We start from the raw sequence: 27,330 nt of genomic DNA, 5'->3' as shown, positions 1-27,330 counted from the left end.
CTTCCGTGATCTTAACGTGCAGATAACGTCTCGTCTCCCATCTATCTCTCCCAGGATTTTTTTTTTATAATAGAGAGATATGTTACTTTCTCCAGATTTAGAGACATCTTAAAGAGTCAAGTGCATAAAATCAGTCAATAATTCTGAAAGCTTGCGTCCTTTTAAAAGGCATATTTTAAGAAATTAAATTCAAGACATTGAACTTCAGTGTTTAACATTTCAAACATAATGTTAAAAAACAAAAATGTAACTACAAAGCAGTCTAACATTTTTAAATACAGCAAGATAGAAATTAAACTGAGGCAAAACAGGGGATAAAAACACTTTAAATCTATTTTGAATTATCATGAGTCCTTTTAGAAAATAATGTCTACATTGACATCCATTCAAAATCATTAAGTGTCCTCAGAAGTGTACAAACTTGTTGGTTGATGTGTCCATGTTTCTTTTTTGATTTTGAGCCCGACTCTGGGTTAATACCCAAAAAACACCTGTAAACAAAATATAGAAGCTATCAGTTTTATTTGAGCTTTTTCACACTGTTTATCAAAAGACATTAAATGCTCTTCTTTTCTACAGAATACTGATTCCTAACACTCCTCCTATGAAAACCAAACAATATTTCTCTGCCATTTTAACAATGTTGTGGTTGTTTACTAGTCTCACTATTACCCATGCTTCTTTAAAAGGACAAGTGTTATCTACAATGTTAGTGTGTTAGTTTACCTTTAGATAAACTCCAATGTGGATGAGGCATCTTCAGGAATACTGCAAGTTAAAGTTGTAATAACTTGTGAAGATTACAGCAATACCATTGATGAAGTCATTATGTGGTCCCATGACCACTTGTCCTTCAATTGACAACATCCAGGCTTTAGGCTTCATCATGTCATCTGAAATAAACGAAGATACTCATCATGTACTTATGCAAAGAAGTGGAATTCTTAAATGAACAACAAAGTGAAAGGAATGGGCTGCTAACACAGGGTCTTAGATTACAACTATTAAAGTAATAGAAATAATTACAGTGTATTAATCATAAAAGCAGAAAGGAGTCATAGGTCTGCACACTGTTCTTCTGGTCTCTGCAAAGTAAAGGGCAGCTGCACAGACCTTTCAAAACATATATGAGATGGTAATACAGGTTTACATATTACTATAGTTGCTGGCACTATAAGCTACACGTGTTGTTAACATTACCTTGTATAATCAAGCGGGGAGTGCTTGGTAGCATCATTGTCCTCTGAACTTCAGCGCCTGTGGCACATGTCTGTAAAATACAGTAATACATAACTTTAACATATGCTAGATATACGTACAGTGTATACTGTATATCTTTTAGTGAAGAGTAAAAATGATGCCAGAAGAAAGTCCTTTGACCCCAGTGATTCACAATTCTAGATTTAACAATATGTATTTTACTAAAATTCAGTAGTCAGAGAACTATGTGTCTGCATGGGGGATTAAGAGTGTATGAATACAAGTATGGAAATTAATATACTGTATTGTCTACCCAAGTTCCAGCATTGGCACCTGCCTTTTTTACTCTTGGTCAGGTTGAGTTGAGCCATCATGTTCATTTCATTGGTTCTATCATACTAGTTCTTCACATAGAATACTGAGCATTTACTGCTATATAAAAATCAAGCACACCTCAAGATACCCCATTCATTTTCAAAAATTTCAAGGCATTGATTTTAGAAAAATAAAAACTAAAATCAACTCTAAAGCATTTTCAAAGCCAGTGGGGTTCCTGGTCTATTGTAAGCAAAACTCACTTTTCTATCTCTAAAACAATTACTTTGTGAAAGTCATTAATATCTTACATCTGCTTGAAGTAGGATTGCATCCTTGGACTCTTTAAAGTATGCCATCAGGAGGAGAAGGATACATGCAGCCTTAACTGAAATCTCTGGTTCAAACTTAGACAGGACATCCTGAATTCCTGAATGATGGCTTAGTTCCTGGCAGAACTTTATAATTGTACTGCCTTTATTGTCCAGTGCCTCTTGCAGCTTGCTGAGGATAGAGATGTCTGTTAGAAGCCTAAAGTGGGAGTAAAGACATCTTTGTGAGAAAAGGAAAGGCCATTCCTTCTGAATTTGTGCAATGTGTGGTGCAGGCACTCAGTTAAGGTATCGGCGCTGGAGGATATAGGTCTTCTCCATAAGAGGTTGAGCTTTCTCTGCTCCACCCATCCCTAACTCTGAGAAGATTTTAAGTAGATGCATTTTCATTTAATCTAATGATGCCTCCGTTTCTCCAGTTGGCAGTTCTACAGGACACCACCTCACACATCCATACTGATCTACAGGGCCTCTTACCTCCCCTGCTGCATTAGCATGGGACCTTGTTTCTCTGTGTCGCCTTGCAAGAGTATTTTTTCTGTTTTTATATTCCTCTCTTGTTTTAACTTGCTGAAGAAGAGAGTGGCAGCTCTCTCCAACCATGTCTCCTTTTTTTCCAACATCCGCAAAACTTTTTGGGTACAGTATTCCCTTACAATTCCTCGGACTACACTGTGACACATTGTTTTGGTAGGGTTAAGATCATGTTCAAGCATCTGATCAACCACTGCTTTCACCATATCTTTTCATTCCCCTGGTGCTGGTCTTGTTTGATTTGCCACTACTTTTTGAATCACTGCTGGCATCCTATTCCAATTGACTTGGAACTCTGCATACCATGGCCTACAAGGATGTGGGGATAAAGAAACAGAGGAGTTTGGAGTTCTTGAGGAGTTAGAAGATAGGATGAGTGGAGTGCTCATGGGGCTTGATGAGAGGGATGAAGAGGCAGTAGCATCCACTTCACTTTGAACTGTTACCTAGAAGTCCTAGAAATGACAGCAAAAAAGATCAGTGGAAGAAAGACAAAAAAGCAGTACAGTAAATTAATGATAAATTACATTCTTCCAGTTCAATATATTATATTGGTAGCCACCGGAAAGAAACAGAAAGAAGGACAGGAGTAAATGAAAGACATGATTGTGTTTTTCAGGTCAGTGAGTTCGCCCTTCAATAATCTTTGAACTTCAGTGTTATTTGTTCAGCTTACCACTGGCAGTTACCAAAATATATATTTACCTTCATTTTTAATGCTGTTTAATAGTTTGCGACACTGGATTGGCCTAATGTATTTCTCCAGATCCTTCTCTTGTACAAAAGCAAGGTCTTCCGTGCTTTCCACACCAAGCTATTGTAACCGTTCAAAAAGAGATGTTAAGGATTCATTTGAGATGCTTGGCAAGATAGACAGCACCACTTCCCTTATGTCTTGACTCATTTTCTAAAAGAGACTTTGGGGCAGACAGTCAAATATTAACTAATTAATTCATAAAACCCCTTGATTGTTTGTTTATTATCACTAATGCGTTATTTGAACAATTTTATGTCTGTATGATCTGCAGTTCGCATACCAGGAGAAGGTGGGAGCGGAGGATGCCATCATCTATATGCTACACCGATCCCTCTCCTACTTGGACAGAGGCAGTGGTGCAGTAAGAATTATGTTTCTGGACTTCTCTAGCGCCTTCAACACCATCCAACCTCTGCTCTTTAGGGACAAGCTGAAAGAGATGAGAGTAGATTCATACCTGGTGGCATGCTTCGTGGACATTCTTACAGACAGACCTCAGTATGTGCATCTCAGGAACTACAGGTCTGACATTGTGGTTAGCAGCACAGGAGCTCCGCAGGGGACTATACTTTCTCAGGTCCTGTTCAGCCTATATACATCGGACTTCCAATACAACTCGGAGTCCTGCCACGTGCAAAAGTTCGCTGACGACACTGCTATCGTGAGCTGCATCAGGAGTGGGCAGGAGGAGGAGTATAGGAACCTAATCAAGGACTTTGTTAAATGGTGCGACTCAAACAACCTACAACTGAACACCAGCAAAACCAAGGAGCTGGTGGTGGATTTTAGGAGGCCAAGGCCCCTCATGGACCCCGTGATCATCAGAGGTGACTGTGTGCAGAGGGTGCAGACCTATAAATACCTGGGAGTGCAGCTGGATGATAAATTGGACTGGACTGCCAATACTGATGCTCCGTGCAAGAAAGGACAGAGCCGACTATACTTTCTTAGAAGGCTGGCGTCCTTCAACATCTGCAATAAGATGCTGCAGATGTTCTATCAGACGGTTGTGGTGATCGCCCTTTTCTATGCGGTGGTGTGCTGGAGAGGCAGCATAAAGAAGAGGGACGCCTAACGCCTGGACAAACTGGTGAGGAAGGCAGGCTTTATTGTAAGCACGGAGCTAGACAGTTTGATATCTGTGGCAGAGCGACGGGCGCTGAGCAGGCTCCTGTCAATCATGGAGAATCCACTGCATCCACTGACAAAGGAGCAGCTTCAGCGACAGACTGCTGTCACTGTCCTGCACCACTGACAGACTGAGAAGATTGTTCCTCCCCCACACTAAACGGGGAGTAAACGTTAACATTAGTTACTGTCTGTTATACCTGAATTTTTATCACTCTTTAATTTAATATTGTTTTTTTATCAGTATGCTGCCGCTGGAGTATGTGAATTTCCCCTTGGGGATTAATAAAGTATCTATCTATCTATCTATCTATCTATCTATCTATCTATCTATCTATCTATCTATCTATCTATCTAGAAGTTCCCTGTTATACATCTTAAGAGAATCCCCCCTGGTCATTTCATCACACTGGGAATGCATTTTTTGTTGAGTTAGATCTTACACTTGTTTTTTACTAATTTGTGGTGAATCCAGAAATGACCCCAGTTTTTTGATATCACATCCAGTTTTTATGATACATGGTACCCTCCATTTTTGTCAAAAAACATATAAATTTTACATACAATGAAAAAATAATGAAATAATAACTTGAATGTACTGTTTATTTAAATTTCTTTTGTTCATACAAAGGATTTATTGTTACTCTATGACATTTTTTTTACAGTAAAACATCTGAAAATTAATCAGGTAAGCGGTTAAGGTAAAAATTTACGCTTATAGCTTTTCCTGGAGTCTTCAGTATTAAGACAATCCCGTCGGATGCTCCAACAATAGTCAGCCATTATATGTACATCCCATCTACCCTGATACTGTCCTTCCATGACCTTCAAATCTTGGTGGAATCATTCACCTTGCTCATCACTGACTGCACCAAGGTTTTCCGGGAAGTTAGAAAGATAGCTATGCAGAAAATGCACCCTGATGCTCATATTTCAACCAAGCATTTTGTAGCTCTGCAAGAGTTTCTGGACAATTTCTGTGTAATTATTTGCTCGTGTGTTTCCAAGAAAGTCCTTGACAATGGCTTTGAATGATAACCAAGCATTCTTTTCGTCTTCTGACATTGTCCTGATGAAATGTTCATCTTTGATGAGCTGCCGATTCTGTGGACCATCAAACACACCGGTCTTTATGCCAAAATGAGGTACAGTAGAGTCTCGCTTATCCGTCATAAACGGGCCGGCAGAATGTCGGATAAGCGAAAATGTTGGATAATGGGAGGTGTTAAGAAAAAGCCTATTAAATGTCAAACTATGTTATAATTTTACACATTACGAACCTAATAATCATGTTTTACAATAAAACAACAGAAAAAATTAACTGAAAAATTAACTTACAGTTACAGAATTGTCTGAAGTTAAATACAGTATGTACTATACTTAAAAAGTTCAGTCCTGTGATGATTTAAAGAAATTTTTGATCATAGTCTGCTTTCCTGATGAGTGCCGTTTCTTCGCTGCCAAGTCTCGCCATCTTTGCAGCATCATTATGTCGATTCCTGTAGCTCCTTCTTGTTGCTCAGTGTATTTAATTACAGTTTCTAGAGCCTTAACTCCGTCGTTATGTGAAATTCTGAGAGGCTGAATAGTTGGTGCTTGATCTTGATCTTCAATTTCATTGTCGTCGCAATTGACAAGAGCAACAATTTCTTCATCAGTTATTTCATACTGATCATCATCCTTCATCCAACTTTCGATTTCTTGCAAAGATGCATCCTCACATCCAGGAATACGTTGCACTAAAGGTAGAATGGTTTCTTCGGTTTGATCTGTGCTTTCCGTTTCCATACTTTCATCATCGCCTAGCAGCTTCTTCCATGATTTGGCAATTGTTGGAGCCCTTACGTCAGCCCAGGCCCTTGCAACCCAATAAGCAACATCCTTTACATTGATGCATTTCAGTTTTTCAATCATGTCTTGTCCTTCTTCAATTTCTTCTATCACTGTGGACAGTAGCTTTCTGCAATAGTTCCTTTTTATCATTTCCAAAACACCCTGATCCATAGGTTGGCATATGGCAGTTACATTTGGGGGCAGAAACATTGCCTTAATGTCACCATCTTGAAGCTCCTCTGCATCAGGGTGCGTTGGAGAATTATCTAGCAACAAAACTGCTTTTCTGCGTAAATTATTTTCTTTCAAAAACTTCTCTGTTGAAGGAATGAATTCCTTAAAAAACATTCTTTGCAAATTTCACTGTGCATCCATGCGCTTTTCTGACTGTAGTATTTTTACAGGAAGAGCGTTTTTTGAAACTGTTTTAAAGGCTCTAGGATTTTTGGATTTTCCAATCATTGCAAGGTTCATTTTGTGGTTTGCTGTAGCATTGCTACATGCTAAAATTGTCAGCCTTTCCTTGCTACACTTGTAGCCAGGGGCTGCCGCTTCAGTTCTGGCTGCAAGACTCTTACTAGGTAACATTTTGTAATTAAGGCCTGATTCATCACAGTTAAATATCTGATCACCCATTAGGCTTTCAGTTTCAATAAATTCCTGAAGTCTTTTCTTGAATGCTTCCATTTCTTCAAAATTCGATGATAGTTTTTCACCACAAACACATAACTGATGGACACCGTAGCGTTTCTTTCATCGGTCGAGCCAACTGAAACTTGCTCTGAAATCTGGGTTCCCTTCATTGAATTCATTACGAAAATGCAATGCCTTTTGACGTAAAATAGGCCCTGAAATAGGCACACCTTTGTTCCTGAACTGTGTAAACCAAACATACAAAGCTTCACTAACTTTTTCATAGTCACATTTTTTCATAGTTTTTGTTTCTTTTAATGCACCCTCTGTAACTCTTGATGCACACCATTTTTCTATGTCTATTCGTTTCTTCTTCCAGTGTCCTACTGTTACCCGTCCAACTCCAAAGTCGTCAACTACCTTCTGCATTGTCTCTCCCTTGTCCAGTCTCTTGATTGCCTCAAGTTTTTGTTCCATCAATACAACAACTTTCTTTGTTTTCGTTGCCATAATACTGTACTTGCATAAATTTCAACTTTTAAACAACACAACGTTTGTCAGATTAACACACACAGACACATATGCATGTAACAGACGATGAACCGATCCGCATACAATTATAAACTGTGCTGCACTGAGTAGTGAGTTGTTACAGTGAGTGAGTGAGGGTGGGGCGAATGACAGATACATGACTCATAATGTAGACGGGCGCGCCACTGTACAGTCGGGGTAACTAATTAGCTGCAGTAGAGTCGGGAGCAACAAAAAATAGACTACGCTCACACTCGCAACTTGCAGTTCTTGTTGCCGATTGATGCGTTTTTTTTGGGTTTTTTTTTGCGGTGGGACGTTGGATAATACGGAAAGTTGGATAAGTGAAGGTAGGATAAGCAAGACTGTACTGTACTTGAAACAGTCTCCTTCAGTTGGCAAAAATTTAACGAACTGCTTCATCAGACCCAGTTTCATGTGCAGAGGCAGGAATATAATATTCTTTCTATCAACAACTGGCTCATGTAGAATGTTTGGATCACCAGGTTTTAGGGCAGATCTTGGAGGCCAATTCCAATGCCTCTCACAAGCTCTGCTGTCCCACATGCACAGATAACAGGGATACTTGGTGTATCCGTGTTGCTGACCAAGAAGGAAGCATACCATTTTAAGGTCAACACAGATGACCCAATTGTGTTGGTGATATTGCAACAACTCAATGTCTCTCTTTATGTCCGCATATTCTTCACAAAGAGAAACTGAATGGCCAACTGGGTCTGACCCAAATATATTGTCATTGTGAAGGAGGACACACTTTAAGCTCCGCTTTGAGCTATCGATGAATAGTCGCCATTCAGTTGAGTTATAGATTGGAATTCCCAATTCCTCCATTAAACCAGATATGTTATGGCAATACACAAAGCCACTGTCAATTCTAAAGTACTGTACTGCAGAAATGCAATTTCTCTAGTTTGAAAGTATGATACCTTTGTTCCTTTTTCAAGTAAGTTTTTCTCATGCAGTCTTGATGCTAGGAGTTCTGAAGCCTTCTTCGATAGTCCCAAATCACATGCCGAATCACTCAACTCATGCTGATCAAATCCCTTATGAACAGAGTCCTCTTCAATTTCAAACTTTTCATCATTGTTGTCACCTAGTTCATCACCATAATCATGTTCTTCAAGAAAGGGTAGTGTAACGAAAACCGACACTGGGATTTCATCTGAATGAGCCATTGGACGTATAGCCGATGGTAGACTAGGATACTCTATGTTACATTTATTTTTCTTGTTATATACTGAAGTTTTCACTATACAAAAGTGACAGTCACTGAAATGATCTTCTGGCTCTCACCAAACCATAGGAATACCAAATGGCATCTTATCACATGTTCCCTTTGTCCACATCCGTAAACCCTCAACACACTGTTTGCACACCTTATGAGGGGTCCAAGACTTATCTTGATCACCAAGTTTAACTAAATAGGCTTGCTCTACAAATGTGCTGATGTTCACCCTTTGACTAGGAATGGTGAAACTGCCACAGATATAACAAAATGAATCAGGGTTGTTTAGGTACTTATGATGAGAAACAGCAGAGCCAGACATGATCTGAAAGAAAGGAAATACGTGTGTAAGTAGAAAAATAGATTTTGCTTATTCACTATGTAGAGCAACCTCTGACAACACTGTCTTGCGTGTAAATTAGCTTGTAATTTCAGATAAAGAAGTGTAATGTTTTGTAAAAACAGAGTTTCATCCACAGCCAGTTGCCTTTCTGGTTCACAATCATCCTCATCTAAAATATTTCAATCTGTCTGATTATGAACACTGCGGTGGGACGGCACCCTGCCTGGGATTGATTCCTGCCTTTTGCCCTGTGTTGGCTGGGATTAGCTCCAGCAGACCCCCATTACCCTCTGTTTGGATTCAGCGGGTTGGAAAATGGATGGATGGATGGATGGATGATTATGAACACCAAAGGGATCCATGGGAACAGATGTATCTAGAATTGAATCATCTAGGTCCTCTGAACCTATATGTTTCCTTGAAATATGTGAGGCTAAACTTGACTTAACTGTAAAAATGCTCTCACAACCTCTGAATGGGCAATTGATTTCCAGTCCTTGTTTTATGTGTGATTTTAAATGCTTTATGAGAGAGGTTAAAGCACCACACTTAACTTCACATGACTGAACCACACAGTTTAAGGGTGTAATGAATTGCTTGTAGTGCCGCAGAGTAGGAACTGCTTCCTTATGGTCTCTATATATGTGTGTCTTTAGAACACTGGCTTTGCGATACATCCGAGAGCATGTAGGCACACCATACTGATACTGATAATTGGGAGTGTTACTGTGCAGCTTTGTGTGTTGAATAAACTGAGTAACATTACTACAGACATACTGGCACTTACTAAATTTACAATGGAACATTGTGAAATGAATGGCAAATCTATGTAATAGCTAATAGAGTCAAAAATATTTTCCTAAGGCTGCCTCTTCTAACGCAGACCAGCTAACTATAACTTAACTATAACTATAACTTAAATGTGGAAAATGCAATATGGTTAGGATCCCAAAGGAAATGTTAACAGAAAAAAAAACTACAATATGTATCTACAAAAAAAAGTTAAACCAGTAAGAAACCGTTAAAATACCATTTCAAGTCAAATTACTATCAACCATGCTTAAATCAATACATTTGCTTCCATGTATTATTTTTGCCTGTGGAGTTCACCATTAATTATTAATATATATATATATATATATATATATATATATATATATATATATATATATATATATATATATATATATATATATTTATGCTGTTCCCGCTCTAACATCTTTCATCACAGTTTAAAACAAAAGCACATAAACTTTATCAAAATCCAAAAATTAAAACTGTTTAAAAATACATGAACTAAAACTACATTAAAAAGCTCACATTGGAACAATATGAAAACGCAGACCTGAAGCTATATAAGACACAAGTTAAAAATAAATGAAAATGCACAAACTGAAACGGTTTGAAAATGCTAGAACTTAAATTTTATGAAAGAAATCATTAATTACAGCTGTACACAAATGCTAGAATTAATATATATTGAAAGGCATGATTTAAGTAGATTGAGAAATGCACAAACTGAAATTAAATGAAACGGCACGTACTCAAACAATATGAGAAAGTACAAACTGAAAGCATACAGTATATAAGTTTCTAATACACTCCAGGTATAAAGTCTTAAAATGACCGCATAACTTCCTCTCTAACAAGACAAAGCAGAAATTATTATAATTATAATGGGGAAATCCAATGAATAGTAATAAAGCCTGCTATATGAATGAATAGTCAGAAAATTCTGTTTTTTCAAGATTGAACTGTTTATTGGATCCTTTTGAGAGTTCAAAAAAAAAATTTTAAATATGACCTGGGAATATGTTTTTTTTTTGTATTACATTTGAAACACCAGGGGCCTCATGTATAACGCCGTTCGTAGAACTGACACTATAACATGGCGTAAGCACAAAAGTGGGAATGTGCGTACGCACAGAAAAATCCAGATGCAGGAATCTGTGCGCACGCAAACTTTCACGTTCTTCCACTACATAAATCCCGATCAGCGTGAAAAGTAACGCACGTGCACGCGCCTTCTATCCCGCCCCAACTCCTCCCAGAATTACGCCTCTTTGAATATGCAAATCGATATAAATAGCCTTCTGTGAAAAGACAATGGGAAAAGCATGGGGGAAAATATAAGAATTTCAGCGAATACCAAGTGGAGGCAAAGGAAAAACGTACTATTTGTTGGTTTAAACAGTGGTATAATCAACAAAAGGAAGTTGATCGAGTGACATAGTGTCAGAGAAACTCAAAAGCTCAAGTTCACAAAGTCGCACAGTGCCCGAAATAAAAAAGAAGTCACATATCAAAGTCGGCGTGAAAAGGCGACTCGTAGCCCACCGTCTGAGTGTCATATGAAAGCTTATTAGGGTACAGAGAATAAAAAATAGGCACACAGTGGGAAAAAAGCACGAAATGTCAACTTTAATCTTGAAATTTCCACTTTAATCACGTAGTTTATTTTGTCATTAAAGTAGAACATCATAAACTTCATCTTAAAATCGTTTATTTTACTAGTTTCTCAAGAAGCACGTTAAATGCTTTGTTCTGTATTTGATCTTCTATGTGCTCTATGTGTGTGAATCACTACGTGCTTCCGTTCTTTCTCTTTCTCCGACAGAACACAGAATCCATTGCATTCGTGATATTACAGCTCTCTGAATAATTAAAATACTGAGATGTATACGTGATATCTTTTTCATGATGATAGGAATGAAAGCATGTTATTAAACATGGGAACACGGTGGCGCAGTGATTGTTCATATCTCACGCAAGAGGCTTGCTGCGCCATGTGCGACCTTCGATGAAATAATTTATTACAGAAGTACTGTCTCTTTCAAACGTACTAACCTCCAATTCCTGTCCTTACTTTTCTTTCTCCAAATACCCAATCGCCACACAATCAGCTCTGTAATAGACGTTAAGCCATCTGTAAGCTTAGAACACCAATTCTTCAAAACTTTTAAGGAACATTGAAATATCTTCGTAGTACATATTTAATTATTCTATCCGTCTATCCTTCCAGTGTCGCGTCAGCACCAGCAATAATACAGCGCAAGGCAGGAACAATCCATGAACTAGCTAGCGCTGCGGCACCGTGTCCTCACATATTTAATTATTAACAATACAGATTATTTAAATAAAGTTAAAGTTTTATCTGTATACTATAAGCAACATATTTTGCTGCATTTCATCTTAAAAATGATATTGTCATCATACGCGCTTTATAAAGTGGCGCAGGTTGTGCAATATTATAACTGTAATGCAAGTTTACAGTGGGGTACCGGTAATTGTACTTATAAGTACAAACAGTTCTACAAGGAGCACTTGATGGACTGATTGAGTGCGTTTATAGTTCTTGGGATGAAACTGTTTCTGAAACGCGAGGTCCGTACAGGAATGACTTTGACGCGTTTTGCCGTGGTTGAGGTCGTGTGCTTGAAACTGTATACCGATAATTCTCTTTCCGATCAGCTGCTGCTGTGATTCCCCACTCAGATACAGTGATATAAATACTCTGAGTGGTGCAGTGAGAGTAATATGGATCCACTGTGGCAACCCTTAACGGGAGCAGCTGAAAGAAGAAGAAGATGCAGTGAGCGTAACAACGCTAAAGCAGTTATGGTATTTGGAATACTATGGCTATTCCCTGGACCATTATATTTCTACAGGTTAATTACAATCAGATGCATTACACTAATAAACAATATGCAGTTAATTTCAGTGTATTTATAAATCCACATCAGGAATGTGGGTCTAAGAAAGAAAGAGTGACCACATAGGAACCATAGCACTGCTTTGACGCTGGGTGCCGGCAGTCTGCAAAACCGAGCGGAGAAATTGCGTACACCAGGGTATGAGGTACCGTGGAAATGTGCGTGGTTTTACGCCAAGTTTAGGTTTTATACATCACGATTTGAGTGTGGAAACGTTCGTATGCAACATTTCTGTGCGTACGCACCGTTTATACATGAGGCCCCAGACGTTTCAGGTCAACCAAAAACTGTGTGCCTTCAGAAAAACCTTAGCACACACAAATAAGTTTTACAACATTTAACAACTTTTTACAACAGGTTTAGTACTTTACACTGTGTGTAAAGTATATTTGGCAGCTTTACCAAAAAACAGTTTCTGTCTTTGTTTAGACAAAGGTTGACATGTAGACATGTGAGAAGTGACTTCCTGGGCAGTGCTTGCACCTCTGTCTTGTTTTCCAAGTTGGTAAATGGTCAATGCCATTCTTTCTCACATCAGGGGGTACAGCAACAGCTCGTCTTTTACGTAGGGGTATTTTCTTGTGTTCTGGAGAGGACAGTGGAGAGAAGTCCCAACAGAAGCTTGAAATCTTCGCAATGGCATTGGTTTCTTCCTAGGTTCCAGTTCTTTCCGGTCTCTCTTGTAAAGATCCCATGCATTTATGACTGCCACAGTGACAGTGTGCCACCAAATGTACAGATACCATCTTCTGGATCTAAAGGAGAACTTGTAAAGAGCAGACAACATGTCAAGAAGGTCAATACCACCCATAAATGTGTTGTATGTCTCCACAATAGGGGGTCTTGGCACCATTATGTACATTTTGGATTTTCGATCCCAGCGTTTCACATTTGTCACTGGTTCAACTCCAACAAATGAGAAGAGTAGATTCACAGCCTTATTGTCACACCATCTCACAATGATAGTGTTTTTCTGATTCACTCTGAAATCCCATGACCCTCTTCCTTTTTTCTTCAAATCATTTTCTTCCATCATACTGCAGTTCTTTACCCTGTTCATTTGAACTGTTCCCAAATAGTAGAGTCCTCGTTCTTTCAGGTGATCCACCAGAGGTACTGATGTAAAATAGTTGTCAGCAAAAACCTTGTGATGTTGTCCTGCTGGAAGGATTGAGGTCAATTTCAGGATAACATCTCCGGAAACACCAACATCAGATTTCTCCTTATCTGGATTTTCCGCACCTTGGCAGAGAGCAAAATCATACAGTAACCCACTTTGTCCAGCACGTGCCCACATCTTGAACCACCATTTGTGAGGTTTTCATGGGATGTAAACACGCAGGTTAGACTTGCCTTTGAAAGGCACCATTACTTCATCCACCGCATGAAATTCTTCAGGAGGTATGAGAAGAAACTGTTGGCGCAGTTTTTCTAACCATGGTCTGATTTTCCACAGTTTGCCTTTCTTCTAGTCGTCAGACACACTGAGGTTGTCTTGAAAATGAATCAATATCAGCAATTTAAGGAATCGTTCTCGAGACATCACATCACACACTGTGGGGTACCTTGTCTCCATCTCCCAATAGGCTCTTACATTGGGCATCTGTACCAACCCCATGTGCAAGTACATGCCAAGACCCTGTTCAATTTCTTTGGGTGTTGTGTTTACTGATGTTCACAGTTTCTGTACACTGTACAAGTTAGTTTGTTGTGCAATATCCTGAATCACTTCATCAGTAACAAACTGCTTGAAATACATGTATGGTGTCCATTCTGACCTTTCTGTAGAGACGTCCTCAACATGTCTATCAAAATCAACACTTGGACTTTTAAATGGCACTTTTCTCCATCTGTACTCTTTCTTTTTTACTTTGCCCTTTGCTGACTGCTTTGTTGTGCTCTGTTTTGGCTTTACTGGTGTGTCTGTTTCATCTACAGGTTCATCTTCTTCACCACTACTATCTGATCCCTCTGTAGCAGCCATTCCCTTAGGAGTCCATTCCTCATCACTACCATCGTCATCTTCCTCCCCTAACTGTTCTATGTCGCTTGAATTTCCATCAATTATCATATTTAAGATGTCTTCTACACTGTACTTCTTTGCCATCTAAATATTCAAATCATAATCATACAAGCAATACATTGTTACATTTACAAATTATATACTGACTATTTACAATTGACATAAACATAAAATTATACTCAAAATATATCCAGAAGAAATATTCAAGCTTAAATTGAATAATATATTTAGTGCAGTTTGAATTACTGTACATACAGTATAATACAAATTTAATCAAGAAATGCACTAAAACAACAACTGATGCACTGACCCATGAAATACATTTATATACCCATAGTATCATATTTGATTCACACTTTTTCCCCGATGGTTTTTCTAAAAAATATTGAATGAAAAATTAAGTTATGAGCTGTTTCACCCTAGTAAAGACTTATTTTGAAATATAATCACTTTTTTTTTTCATTTCACTTACTGTAACTATTTAAAAATTAGGGCATCTTATAACTTGAAAACGATGCTAACTTCCACCTTGCATACAGCCATCTTGGATTCTTCAAAAAAAAGTGGTCTTTGCCACCAGTGATGCATAGATCATCCACCAGAGGGAGAAGGCATGTATATTATTGTATACAACTGGTTTTTGAGGAAAATGGTAATCCTGTTACTGAGGAACAGGCCTTAGAAATACCTGTATCCAATATAGTACATATGGCGTTATAGGGTTTTAAGTTAATTACCGTTTGTATAAGTAACACGTGCCGAAGTACACTACAGCGTGTAGTGTCATTTCTTCCACTCACTGTGAATGTAATATCCCACAATGCAACTTTACAGTAATTTGCTGTCTTTTGACAGAAGACGGTGTATCTTGCTGTGATTACAAAAAACATTTCTGAATACAGTATTTTATTGTGAAAACTTACAGTTAACCAGTGGCGTAGCTGAGGGGGGGAGGGGGGGGGGCAAGAGGGGACATCTATCCCCGAGCACAGCATCCAGGGGGAGCCAAATTTCCCTTCCCCATTGCATTTTGGTAAACAGTAGGGGGCGCGAAATCTTCAGTTGTCCCTGGGCGCTGAAAACCCTAGCTAAGCCTCTGCAGTTAACTCCTGTGAAATCCTGGCAATTTTTTACAGTGTATGTTTTAAACCTTTTACATTTAGTAGCACATTGTTTTGTAATCATCAAATGGTTTAATAAGTCCAGAATATTTATAGAACTTTTCAGCAAATTAAGTAACAATTCTGCTACTTCCTAATTGCCACATATGGATGCACTATTAACATCTTCTTCTTCTTTCGACTGCTCCCGTTAGGGGTTGCCAAAGCGGATCATCTTTTTACATATCTTCCTGTCCGCTATATCTTACTCTGTTACACCCATCACCTGCATGTCCTCTCTCACCATGTCCATAAATCTTCTCTTAGGACTTCCTCTTTTCCTCTTCCCTGGCAGCTCTATCCTTAGCATCCTTCTCCCAATATACCCAGAATCTCTCCTTTGCACATGTCCAAACCAATGGAATCTCGCCTCTCTGACTTTGTCTCCCAACCGTCCAACTTGAGCCAACCCTGTAATGTTCTCATTTCTAATCCTGACGGATGCACTACTAAAATAAATCTCCAGTAAAGGGTTGTTTTTTTTTCCCTCAAATATTTTAATGACGTAACTAATTTAAAATAAGTTAATATTCAATGAATACAATAATTTAAGTCGCCTAACCTAGTCTTTCTTGCACACCATGCGTACCCTTAAAATTAAGAAACATTCTGTTTAAATTACGGATTAGTTTACTGTTTCAAATTTTGCTTGAGAGAGTTTACTTCAACTTGTATATTTTTTCTTCTTTTACATGTCAGAGTGACACTTCTGTTGGGAAACTAAATTCTGAAGCTGCTATTTAAATGACCTTAAAGTCACGTGCACATCTCCATGTTTAATGCTTCAAAGTACAGTGGAACCTCAGTTCACGAACGTCTCGGAACACGTACAAATCAGTTTACGACCAAAATGTTCGCCAAACTTTTGTATCTGTTCACGACCACACACTCGGTATACGAACAAGCCAGTTTCCCTTTTGGATCGTGCGCGCCGATGATTTCCGCACGTGTTCAGTCTCTTCCTGTGCATTCCCTGTGCAGCAAGCGAGAGAGACACACACGCGAGAGAGAGAGAGAGACACACACACACGCATGCACGCGAGAGAGACACACGCATGCACGCACGTACGAGAGAGAGACACACACACACACACACGCGCGTGGGAGAGAGGGGGCTGGCCGCATAAGGGCTTGTTTTTAAAGAGACTGATTCCAGCATTGTTTTAACCTCGTTGTATTTAATGAAGACTTTTTTCTATTGGATTTTAACCTCCACTTCACTTCTGTTTACAGCGATTGGTTCGTAGCGTACATTGTTGTAATATTACTTTTCTTGGTGGTTTATTAAATTACGAATTTTTCAAATGTTCATTTTTTTTCCCTGTGCTTAAAACTCATTAAAAAAAAGTTTTTTGAATTCACACACGGGAAGACACCTCAGGGGCCAATTTACTATCACCAGTCCAACTAACCTGCATGTTTTTTAAAATAGTTAGCCCAATGAGAAGAATTTAGGAATTGTAGTAGACTCTATGCTATCAACTTCCTGACGGTATTCAGAAGCCATTAAGAAGGCTAACAAAATGTTAGGTTATATAGCACGATGTGTGAAGTACAAGTCACAGGAGGTTATGCTCAACCTTTATAATGCACTGGTGCGGTAAATCTTGGCAAATGTGTGCAGTTTTGGTCTCCTGGCTACAAAAAGGACATAGCAGCACTAGAAAAGATCCAGAGAAGAGCAACCAGGCTGATTACAGGGTTAAAGAGGATGAATTATGAAGAAAGGTTAAAAGAGCTGAGCCTTTTCAGTTTAAGCAAAAGAAGATTAAGAGGTGACATGATTGAAGTGTTTAAAATTATGAAGGGAATTAGTACAGTGGATTGAGACTGTTATTTTAAAATGAGTTCATCAAGAACACAGGGACACAGTTAGAAACTTGTTAAGGGTATATTTCACACACACATTAGGAAGTTTTTCTTTACACAGAAGACCATAGACACTTGGAATAAGCTACCAAGCTACCAAGTAGTGTGGTAGACAGTAAGACTTTAGGGACTTTTCAAACTAGATGTTTTTTAAAAAGAATTAAGTGGATAGGACTGGAGAGCATTGTTGGTCTGAATGGCCTGTTCTCATCTAGATTGTTCTCATGTTCAATTCCTGATAATTAAATATTACACCATGCATACATTTTTGAAAAGGTTTAACAATAAGTGTTATTTTTTCACAAGTACAATAAGCAGAAAAAAAATTCTGCTATTTTCATTTTCATTAATGAAATGTTTTAAATGTGTTATTGTGAGATTTGGGTTATTTGGTAACTTTGTATTACGAATAATTTATATTATGTGAATTAAACTGTTATGTAAATATGTAGCAGTACAGTTGTGACTCAAAAAATATTTTTTTATGGTTAATCTTTCTTCCCCACAAGCCTACATTTCAAACTCCACCCATGACTGTTTGTGACTATGATATAAACTGTGGTAGAAATCAAACATATTAATTAACGAAAGAAACTTATCATCTACAGGGAAAAGACTGGTAAACCTTTTTGAGTAAGTAAACAAGAAGGAGAAAAGCTATTCATTGTGTTTTTATTATTATTCAGCAAATGCAGGAACAGGGAGCATTCTTTATAGCAGTCTATTACAGCATGGTCAGAATGATCAGAGAAACAAAGGACGGAGGTTCATTTTATTAACTATTGAATTTACATACAGTGTCAATCAATGCATACATTCTACTCTGGTTGGTTCGTTTGTTTACACCGAAATGAATATTATAAAATAAATGTCTATTAAATTATATTCTTTATATACCCTTTTATTTGCACCACCACACTTGAAATTTCTGTGTATGTAACAATTCCAGTTATTTTACAGGACATCTGCTGATTTTTAGTCATCTTTTGACCATCTATTGTCTTTATATGGGTTCCTGATGTGCTTGAACAGGTTTCTAACATTTATTAACCCTTTATGCTATTTATGCTAAGATTAATGGTATATTTTAATATGGAAAGCAAATCAAAATACTTTATCCTAAATGAATATTGTGGCAGGGACCAGGGACCTTGCCCCACCGGGACGCCTGGAGCAGGGAAGGACCAGGAGAGGGGCAATATCTCCCCCGGGCGCAAGAGGGAAGCCCCCTGATTTCCATCAAGGACCACGGATACGGAGCTGGGAAGCTCAACCCTGTGGGGGTCCGTGGCCACCCCCAGGGGGCACATGGATGGTTCCCGAGCCCTTGAGGACAGCACTTCCGCCACACCAGCACCTGCCGACTAATTTAATATCTGTGCTTGCAGCCGTACGAGTGCAGGAGGAGGTCCTTCAGCACGTCCAGTCGGTTTTGCAGATTATCCGCATCCTCGGAGAGACAATCAAGAGGTTGGAGGAAAAAGCGGGCGCACCCCTGACTGAGGTACAGGAGTGGCTGCGGAGGTGCGACGCTGGATTCTCCAGCTGGAGGGACGCGGTAGTACAGGTAAGTGGGACCTGTACCGTAAATGAAAGAGGAGTGCTGAGCGAAGGGGTGCCGGTATCGTATTGTTCTGGTCACCGAATAGCCACACCTCCTACAGTGGATGCAGTGCGGGTGGCCGATCATGCTGTGGGAGCGGATCCAGCGGGGGTGCGTGCGAGGAGCCGGCTAGTGAGTGCCGGTTGCCAAAGCACACTGCTCGCTGAAGTCCACAGAGGCGCAGACGGCACGGGGTCTCTTTGTATCCCATAAGGAGACCCAGACTTTCATTGCGCCCCTGAGTGAAAAGAGGAGGATCCGGAAACAGAGGACCGGGTCTCCTGACAAGATGCAGGTGCACCCACCTGCAGTCGAGAGCCGCCCTCTGCGGATGCAGAGGGAAGCTCCTAACCTGGCGAGGAACAAAGCGGAACGGACATTCCCTGTGTGTTTCCACTCCTCGAGGGCATGAGTGAGGGGAGTGCGTTGGTGTTATGACTGTCAATGGACTGCACCGACCCCCTCACAAGAAAGGAACCAGCCCTCGCGGGACGGGTCACTTCACCCTATGGGCTTCAGCTGGGGGTGGGGCAGTGTGGTAGACGACCAGGGAACTTGCCCCACTAGCACGCCTGAAGCAAGGAAGGACTGGGAGAGAGGCAATATCTCCCCTGGGCGCAAGAGGGCAGCCCCCCTGATTTCCATCAAGGACCATGAATACAGAACTGGGAAGCTCAACCCTGTGGCGGTCCGTGGCCACCCCCAGGGGGCACTTGGATGGTTCCCAAGCCCTGGAGGACAGCACTTCTGCCGCTCCAGGAACTGTGTATGCCCAGAGTGCTTCCGGATGCAAGGGCAGCACTTCTGCCACACCAGGAAGTACTGCCGGAAGACCATCTCAGAGCACCTGGAGCACATCCGGGGCGTTATAAAAGGGGCTGCCTCACTCCATTTGGGGAGCTGGAGTCGGGAGGAGGAAGACGGAGCTTGCGAGAAAGGCGTAGAGGTGGCCAAAGAGAGGAAAAGGACTGAGTAGTCGTGTGTGAGTTGGTGGAACCGAATTGTAAATAGTTGTAAATAAACCGTGTGTTGTGGTCATTTGGTGTCGTGTTTGTCTGTGGCCTGGCTATCTTTTACACTATGTGACCCTTATGTCTAATTTTTTTTCCACAAAGTTCAGTATTATGTTCACCAATATGTCAGGAACCTTTGCATGCTGATTTCTGTTTCGAATATTACAGACTATAATTTGAAGATAGTCCTCATTACCCTGAAATACATTTATCAGACTTGATATTGGAAGTATGGATATTTTTTGATAGTTTTTGTTTGTTGGCTTTAGCTAATACTTGGTAGTATTTTGAAGCTGGTTTATCAACTTCCACGTTATCCTCATACAGGATACATGTGATGTTTAAAAACGGAAGGCAGACAGCTAAAGGGGAAGGGGTTTGACCAATGAATCATGTAATCAGAATTACAAATTGGATGATAAAGTAATATTTAATATTGTAGTAACTCATTATGAAAATATATCCACAGCATTGTGTCCCGGAATCTAATTAGGAATCAATTATCAATCTTTTCAATTGTAGCCAGCTGTTTGAGCAAAATGGTTAACACTGTGCAGGGAGCACTATATCTAAATAGTGCAAATAAGAGTTATACTGACATAGAAAACAAAATTATTTGTTTTCGGATCAAGTCATTATTGAAAGATACAGAAAGGCCAACACCTCAGAGTAACCAAATTGTTTGTTCCTGCTGCTTGCCTACATACTCCTCAGCAGTTTAATGTTATCTTGCTATTTAACAGTATGTCCACATGGAACAAACCCTTAATGAACAAGTTTGTTAAAGGTGAAAAACATGGTCATCATTACCTCTTGAAAATCTACTTTGGTGGCTTGGAGACAAAAAATGACCTAAGTCACCTGCCCGACTGCAGAATAAACACTAGGGGCCTCATGTTTAAATGGTGCTTACACACAAAAATGTTGTGTATACCCATTTCCTTGCACACTATGAGATGTATAAAAACTAAACTTGGTGTGAAGCCATGCACATTTTTACAGTAGCTCCCCACCTTGCGTACACAGTTTCTGGTCAGTTTGGCAAACTGGCGGCGCCCAGCATCAAAGCACAGTGTTACTGTTTCTGTGTCATTTACTTTTCATTTTCATATTTGCATCAGTGACGCAGGGTTTATCAAATACAGTACACCGAAATGAATTGAATTCACTTGATTGTAATCATTCTGTAATAATATAATGGTGCATGGAATGTCCAAACTATTCCAACTACCATTGCTGCTTTAGCATTGTTAGAAGATATCGCAAATGGAAGAATTAGAAAAGATTGCATATTTATAGATGATGATGATGTGTGCTGAACTGGCGCAGTCTTTACAAAGGCAGACTTTGAGGAATTGTGCTCTACCTGCTCCTTTTCAAGTTCTTTCAACTCTCTGGTTTTTAACCACAGGAGCTTTTCAACGTGAACTTACTGACCGATCGGGTATTTCACAATCATCACCAAGTCGCCCCATGCCAGCTGTATAGGATGGTATTATCTGCTTGTCATTCAGATATATAAGATTTCCTTGCAGTATGTTTGAACTGCAAAAAATAAAAGCACAATTTGCAACAATGTCCGGTATTCCAAATGTAATCGGAGAGGTCAGCTGCACGCACATTGCTATTGCAAGGAGCTGGCAGGTTGCATCAGCCAGGGACGAATCACCAAAAGAATTAGCTGGGATTACATTATATATAGGAGGAATGCCTATAAAAACAGCAGTTCCGTACAGTTGCAGGTGCTTTTTCCAACTAGTGTGGCAAAAGGCAAGCAGTTCTTTTAAATATAGTGAGTCACCTCAAATAGCCATGTAAAGAGTAGAGAACTAATCCGTTGTAGCGCTCAGGGCCATCACTACACTATAAAAGCACCTTTCTAGATTGCATTTGCTTATGTAAATAGAATGCATTTCCACTCTATTAATGTGCTGCTCTATAGTCCACAGAAAGTGTGTCGCATTGTGTAGGCATGTACCTGAAGAGATGCATTATAATGAACCTGACACTAACGCACCTAATGATCAGTCAAATCGGACACCATTACAGCTTTGCTTGAATGTAATTTGAATGTAATTAGCAGAATGTACAAACGGGTAATCAGATGGTTATTTTTTAACCAATTCATTTAAATTTTGTTCAGTAACACATGCTACAGCCCTTATATTCCTTAGTTAATTGGACACATCTCTTACAGCATCCACTATTGCATTTTATGACTCCAGAACAGCCTCCATCAGCACACAGCCAGATGGCCTCTCAGCAGTTTTCTGAGGCAGCAGCGCCTGAATACGTACTCAGCACAGCAGCACCATCATGTCATTAGCACGGGGGTCAGCTTTTGTAATATTGTCTGAAACAGAATAAATAAACGGCAGACAGAGACTCACCTTTTTACATCGACTGTGATATCTCACCACTTCTTTTTTATTTCGGGCACTTGTGCAACTTTCTAAACTTGAACTTTCGAGTGTCTCCACCATGCTTCTGTTGCTTATACTACTGCATAAGCCAACAAATAGTACTTTTTTTAAGTGAACACTGAACAGAAGGGGCTATTTATATTGATTTGTATATTAAAATATGTGAAATTCTGGGAGGACTCAGGGTGGAGTGGCAGGCACGTGCACATGCATTACTTTTCACTCTGACCGTGATTTATGGAGCTGACGTGCGTGGAAGTTGGCTTACGCATGATTTTGTGCATCTGCCTTTATTTTTGCCTACGCACATTTCTGCTTTTGTCCGTACGCCATGTTTTAGGGTGAATTCTATGCACGGCTTTATACATGAGGCCCCAGATAAGTGTGCTTGGTCCACTCAACACAATGCCACTCATGACTGATTAACCAGACTGTAGGCATACTACAGCAACTACACCCTACTCTTGTGCTATTGACTGATTCCAGGAATATTTGGGTCCTCCCTCATACAAATATTTGATAAAGTTTCAAACAAGGGATGACAGTTTTGCATGTTGACATTATAAATGTAACTAGGAAAAGTGTAAAGAAAACGATGATGGTGGTGATGAAAATTTCAGTTAGTACTTGATTAGACTTAGACTGTATAAATCTGATCTTCAAGTACACAGATAGCTGGCTGCTGCATTGTGCCCTAATTTATTTCTTGCCCTTTTTAATTTGGCAGGTTTATTTTACATCCAACCCATAGATTTTAATAAACAGGATAGAGCAATCAAGTGCATCCCAAAACTTAAGGTCATGTACTATTTAGAGACTCAGAGAATTAAACCTGTATAGTTTAATTTAGTTTAATTTTAGAAGGCTATATTGGGACCTAATCCACATCTTAAAGTAAAGTAGATCTAGCAGAATTGTTTCAACTTAACAATAAATCACTTAGTCGAAGAGACAGTGGAAATTAAAGGGAAGTGCACTTAGGACCAAAGCCAAAAAGCACTCTTTTATGCAAAGAGTTGTAGGAATCTGGAACAAACTACCAAGCCATGTAATTGAAGCAGAAACCTTGACAACCCTTAAGAAGTATCTGAATGAGATACTGGGATATCTTAGCAATTAGCTAAAGAAACAAACTTGTACTGAATGGTCTTCTCTTTTGTTTGTTTGTCAAATTTGTTGTGTTCTAAAAAATACAAAAAAAGTAAGCTTTTTACAAATTAAAGAATGCATCTCCTCCAATATTGTTCATCAGGATTTTGTTTTGCTCTTTTTAAAATGATGACATTCAATTTAACTGAAATAGAAAAAAATTAAAGTTGATAATGAATTAGGTTCTTCTTTCATTAAAAACTTTCAAATGTATTTGTCTATATTTCATACACAAGTACAGCTTGCACTATTCTGCATTATAGATTACATGAGCTGAAATGAAATCTATGCCACCTAATTACAGTGTACTGATCTGCCATAGCTTAAAAGAAAAACCAAGGAGTGATAAAGTATCTTACTCAGATGGTAACAAACATACAGCTTAATTTAGTTATGAAGAAAAGAAAATATATAAATATAAATGTGTGGAAATCCGGGTAAGCACACCAAAGTAGACAACAAAAAGGTTGGAGTGCCAACTGGACCATCCCGTTTAGTAAAAAAAAATAAAAGAAAATCAGCTACTCAGACAAACAAACAAGACTACTTCAAGAGCTGGTCATTAAACATTTTGCAGAAACGAGTTAGAGCTCTCTCCTGTTACTCTAGGATCCAAATGAGATGCTACTGTTAGCATTAGTGCCCCCTTTTGTCCTGGAGTGGAAGTGCTTACCTTTCCAGAGCCAGGAAGATCGTCCCCAGGCACACACGTGTGACAAAATATAATGATGAAAGAAGAAAAATATTTTAAACACAGTATGTCTACCTCCATTTAGAGAAGCAAAAAACACAGAAATACAGAATATCCAACAAGGTAAAAACAAAGAGAATGAAAGAAGCCCCAAAGACAGGAGTGTGTCAGGATCAGAATATTACATATTCCAGGCTTCAGCAGTTCATTTTGTGAAACAAACTAACAATAAATGCATTTACAAAAAATAAATTATTGTAGATAAATGAATAGATTCACTATGTGCCCATACTCTAATTTCAGGTTCTTCTAATGCCAAGTGGTGCATATCATTGTGAGAGCTGTACAGTAAAACATTATAGGAAATGTCACCTTAAGATGCCTGGGAGGTTTAGGTTCTATTTTATAATTACAATTAGAATGTTCTTTCATTTCCACCAGCTTCACTTTCACTACAAAAATTAAACCTTTATGAAAGTTATTTCCTGGTCATGTGAAAACAGTAGAGCTGGCAACATGAAATGTCCTTTTTAAATGCAACAGTCCATGCTGCAAAAGTGTTACAGTTAACCCACATTTCAGGGATAATTTCCTTGATGGAGTTATTCAGAACAGATGTTTGCTATAGGAGACTGCAATTGAAGTCAAGGGGCAAGTCAGCTTTAAAATTTCTTGAGCGAGACTAGTTTATAGGAAAAAAATCTGAAATAAATCAGATAAGGCATGCATACTGAATGATGGCGGGTTTAAGGAGAAAATTATGTGAGATTAAGATAAAAAGTGCAAGAAGAGATCTTATCTGGTGGCCAGTAGATCTCAATATTACATGTCTGCTATACATGGTGTGAAACTTGAACAAGCTGTGTAAGTAATTATAAAGGAATTGTATGATAAATTTATATTACCAATTACATTTTCTGTCATTGCAAGGCATTTGGCAAGGTATCATGCACTGACAAATTGAGTTCACAATTTCAATACATGAACAGTCTGTTATATTTAACTAATACCAGAAATATGGATGAGATTGGATAAATTTAGTCCCCATTCCTCTACCTTTAAAAATGTCAACATATTGTAAGGGGTTCACATTCTTTTCTTTTGTTTTTCATAATTGAGTGGCAAGATATTTTATGCCTGATATTTCTCAGAATAATTTATTTCTAGTGGTTATTTTTTCATATCCAAAGACTAGATATAAAAAGGACTTCATCTATTGTAATAAGTCTCTTAAAAGGTGTAAAGCAGTTAATGTCATTGGTATATCTGCCAGTCCTTCTGTATGGACATCTATCTGTCTGTCTGCATGCAACAACGTCTTTGCAGGGGACTAGTTTGGTTAAAGTTTGGCATAATTATCATCCAAGGAAATTTGTCAGGAAAATTAAGTTTTTACTGAAATATCTCAAACAGAGATATTTGTAATTTGAAAAACTCTGATTTAAAAGTATTGGCAAAACATTTTGTGCACCCTCAATTAAATATTAATTTTACTGTTTCACATTTAGTTTCAGTGAGGTTATTTCACTTGTCATCTTTGGTACAATTTCCTTTTTTATTTTTCTGATAAATAGTTGCTTCTGATGCCACAACAGATTCCCAGTGCAAATTATTTAAGTGCTGTGAGATTGAGTATAAAGCATGGAACACTATGTCACATCAGCTGTTTGCACAAACTTCTGCTCACTTTTCTTGCTGCTATCACTCATACCAGAGAAGTTAAATGATATTTGTACCTAAATAACAAAACATGCAAGCAAGAAAAGCAAAAAAAAGTCATATGACTTAAATAGAAATTATTTAAAGAAGAAAAGAGCTGTTTAAGCTTGGCCTGTGAGCTCTCATGCATACAATAAATAAACACATACCTGTAATCTGTATTTGCACACACCAAAAACAACTCCATGGCTGCATTATCTAGAAATTTTGATATTTCAGACTTTCACTGACACTGTTATCAACATAGTTTAACAATGACATGCTATCCATCATTTTCTACTGTAGCCAACAATTTTAGCTTGAGACTTCAACTTTTACCTCTCTGTATGGGGGATGCTTAAACCTTTTCAAATGACATATTTTAGGTAAATGGCCAAGGTCTAAAAAACTTGTCAAGTTGGACAGGAGTGAAGTGTATTCTGGGAAAGCTTAAAGTTAAAGCGGGACTTAGAATATTTTGCATAGCCAGTCTGTTTGCAGCTTAGTGCAGCTTTTGATTTCCCATATGAATGGTTCTTGAGCTTGTGAGATAACATTCCTGTGTTTTGAGAAACTATAACAGTGTTAGCCACTTTGCTAGAGGTGGTTGCCTGGTGTGAGCACTTAATTTGGGCAAGAAGGGAGATTGACTGCGTTTTATTAGAATGTTTTTTTCCGATAAGAGTCTTAGTTCAGTTTTAGTTCAGTTGCAGCTTGTTTACAAGAATGGGGTGTTAAGTTGCTGTATTTCTGAAACTTTGAGAGGAGCCACAGAAATTTAAATTGAGCTTACTATCTGCTAAACTGCTGGACACTTTCCAAGGAGCTTTGTCTCTGGTAAGAAATCTTTCCTTTCAGTTTTCAATGAAGAACATATCTTATATATAAATGTCTACATGTGGAATTGTGTGACTCTGTCTGTCCAGAGAGGCTACAGCATGAAACTGAAAGAGACATCAAGGCGGCCCCAAGTTAATGAATCGGAAGAAGAAAGAAGTATGAGGCTACAGCATGAAGCTGAAAGAAAGCGACTCTGTCACCAAAGTGAAACCACCAACGAAAGACAAACTTACTTAGCTGCTAATACACAAGCGAGGCGAGCACATCTGCAAAACGAAACTGCCGACTCTGTATTT

At 38.8% G+C, this 27,330-nt stretch overlaps 1 protein-coding gene across 1 annotated transcript; it reads right to left on the bottom strand.

Annotated features, from left to right (window-relative positions):
• Positions 1-208: 208 nt before the first annotated feature.
• Positions 209-15,336, bottom strand: LOC114646808 (uncharacterized). Its single transcript, XM_051923240.1, is given in 8 exon segments — positions 209-491; positions 727-761; positions 763-893; positions 1,201-1,270; positions 1,827-2,495; positions 2,498-2,820; positions 3,087-3,288; positions 15,326-15,336. Coding segments are annotated over 7 exon segments (1,548 nt in total). The 5' UTR covers positions 3,286-3,288; positions 15,326-15,336; the 3' UTR covers positions 209-370.
• Positions 15,337-27,330: the final 11,994 nt, after the last annotated feature.

The sequence above is a fragment of the Erpetoichthys calabaricus genome, chromosome 1, assembly GCF_900747795.2.
Source record: "Erpetoichthys calabaricus chromosome 1, fErpCal1.3, whole genome shotgun sequence".
In the NCBI taxonomy this organism is placed as follows: Eukaryota; Metazoa; Chordata; class Cladistia; order Polypteriformes; family Polypteridae; genus Erpetoichthys; species Erpetoichthys calabaricus.
The sequence above is the reverse complement of the archived record's forward strand: the minus strand, read 5'-3'. Positions and strand labels throughout refer to the sequence as shown.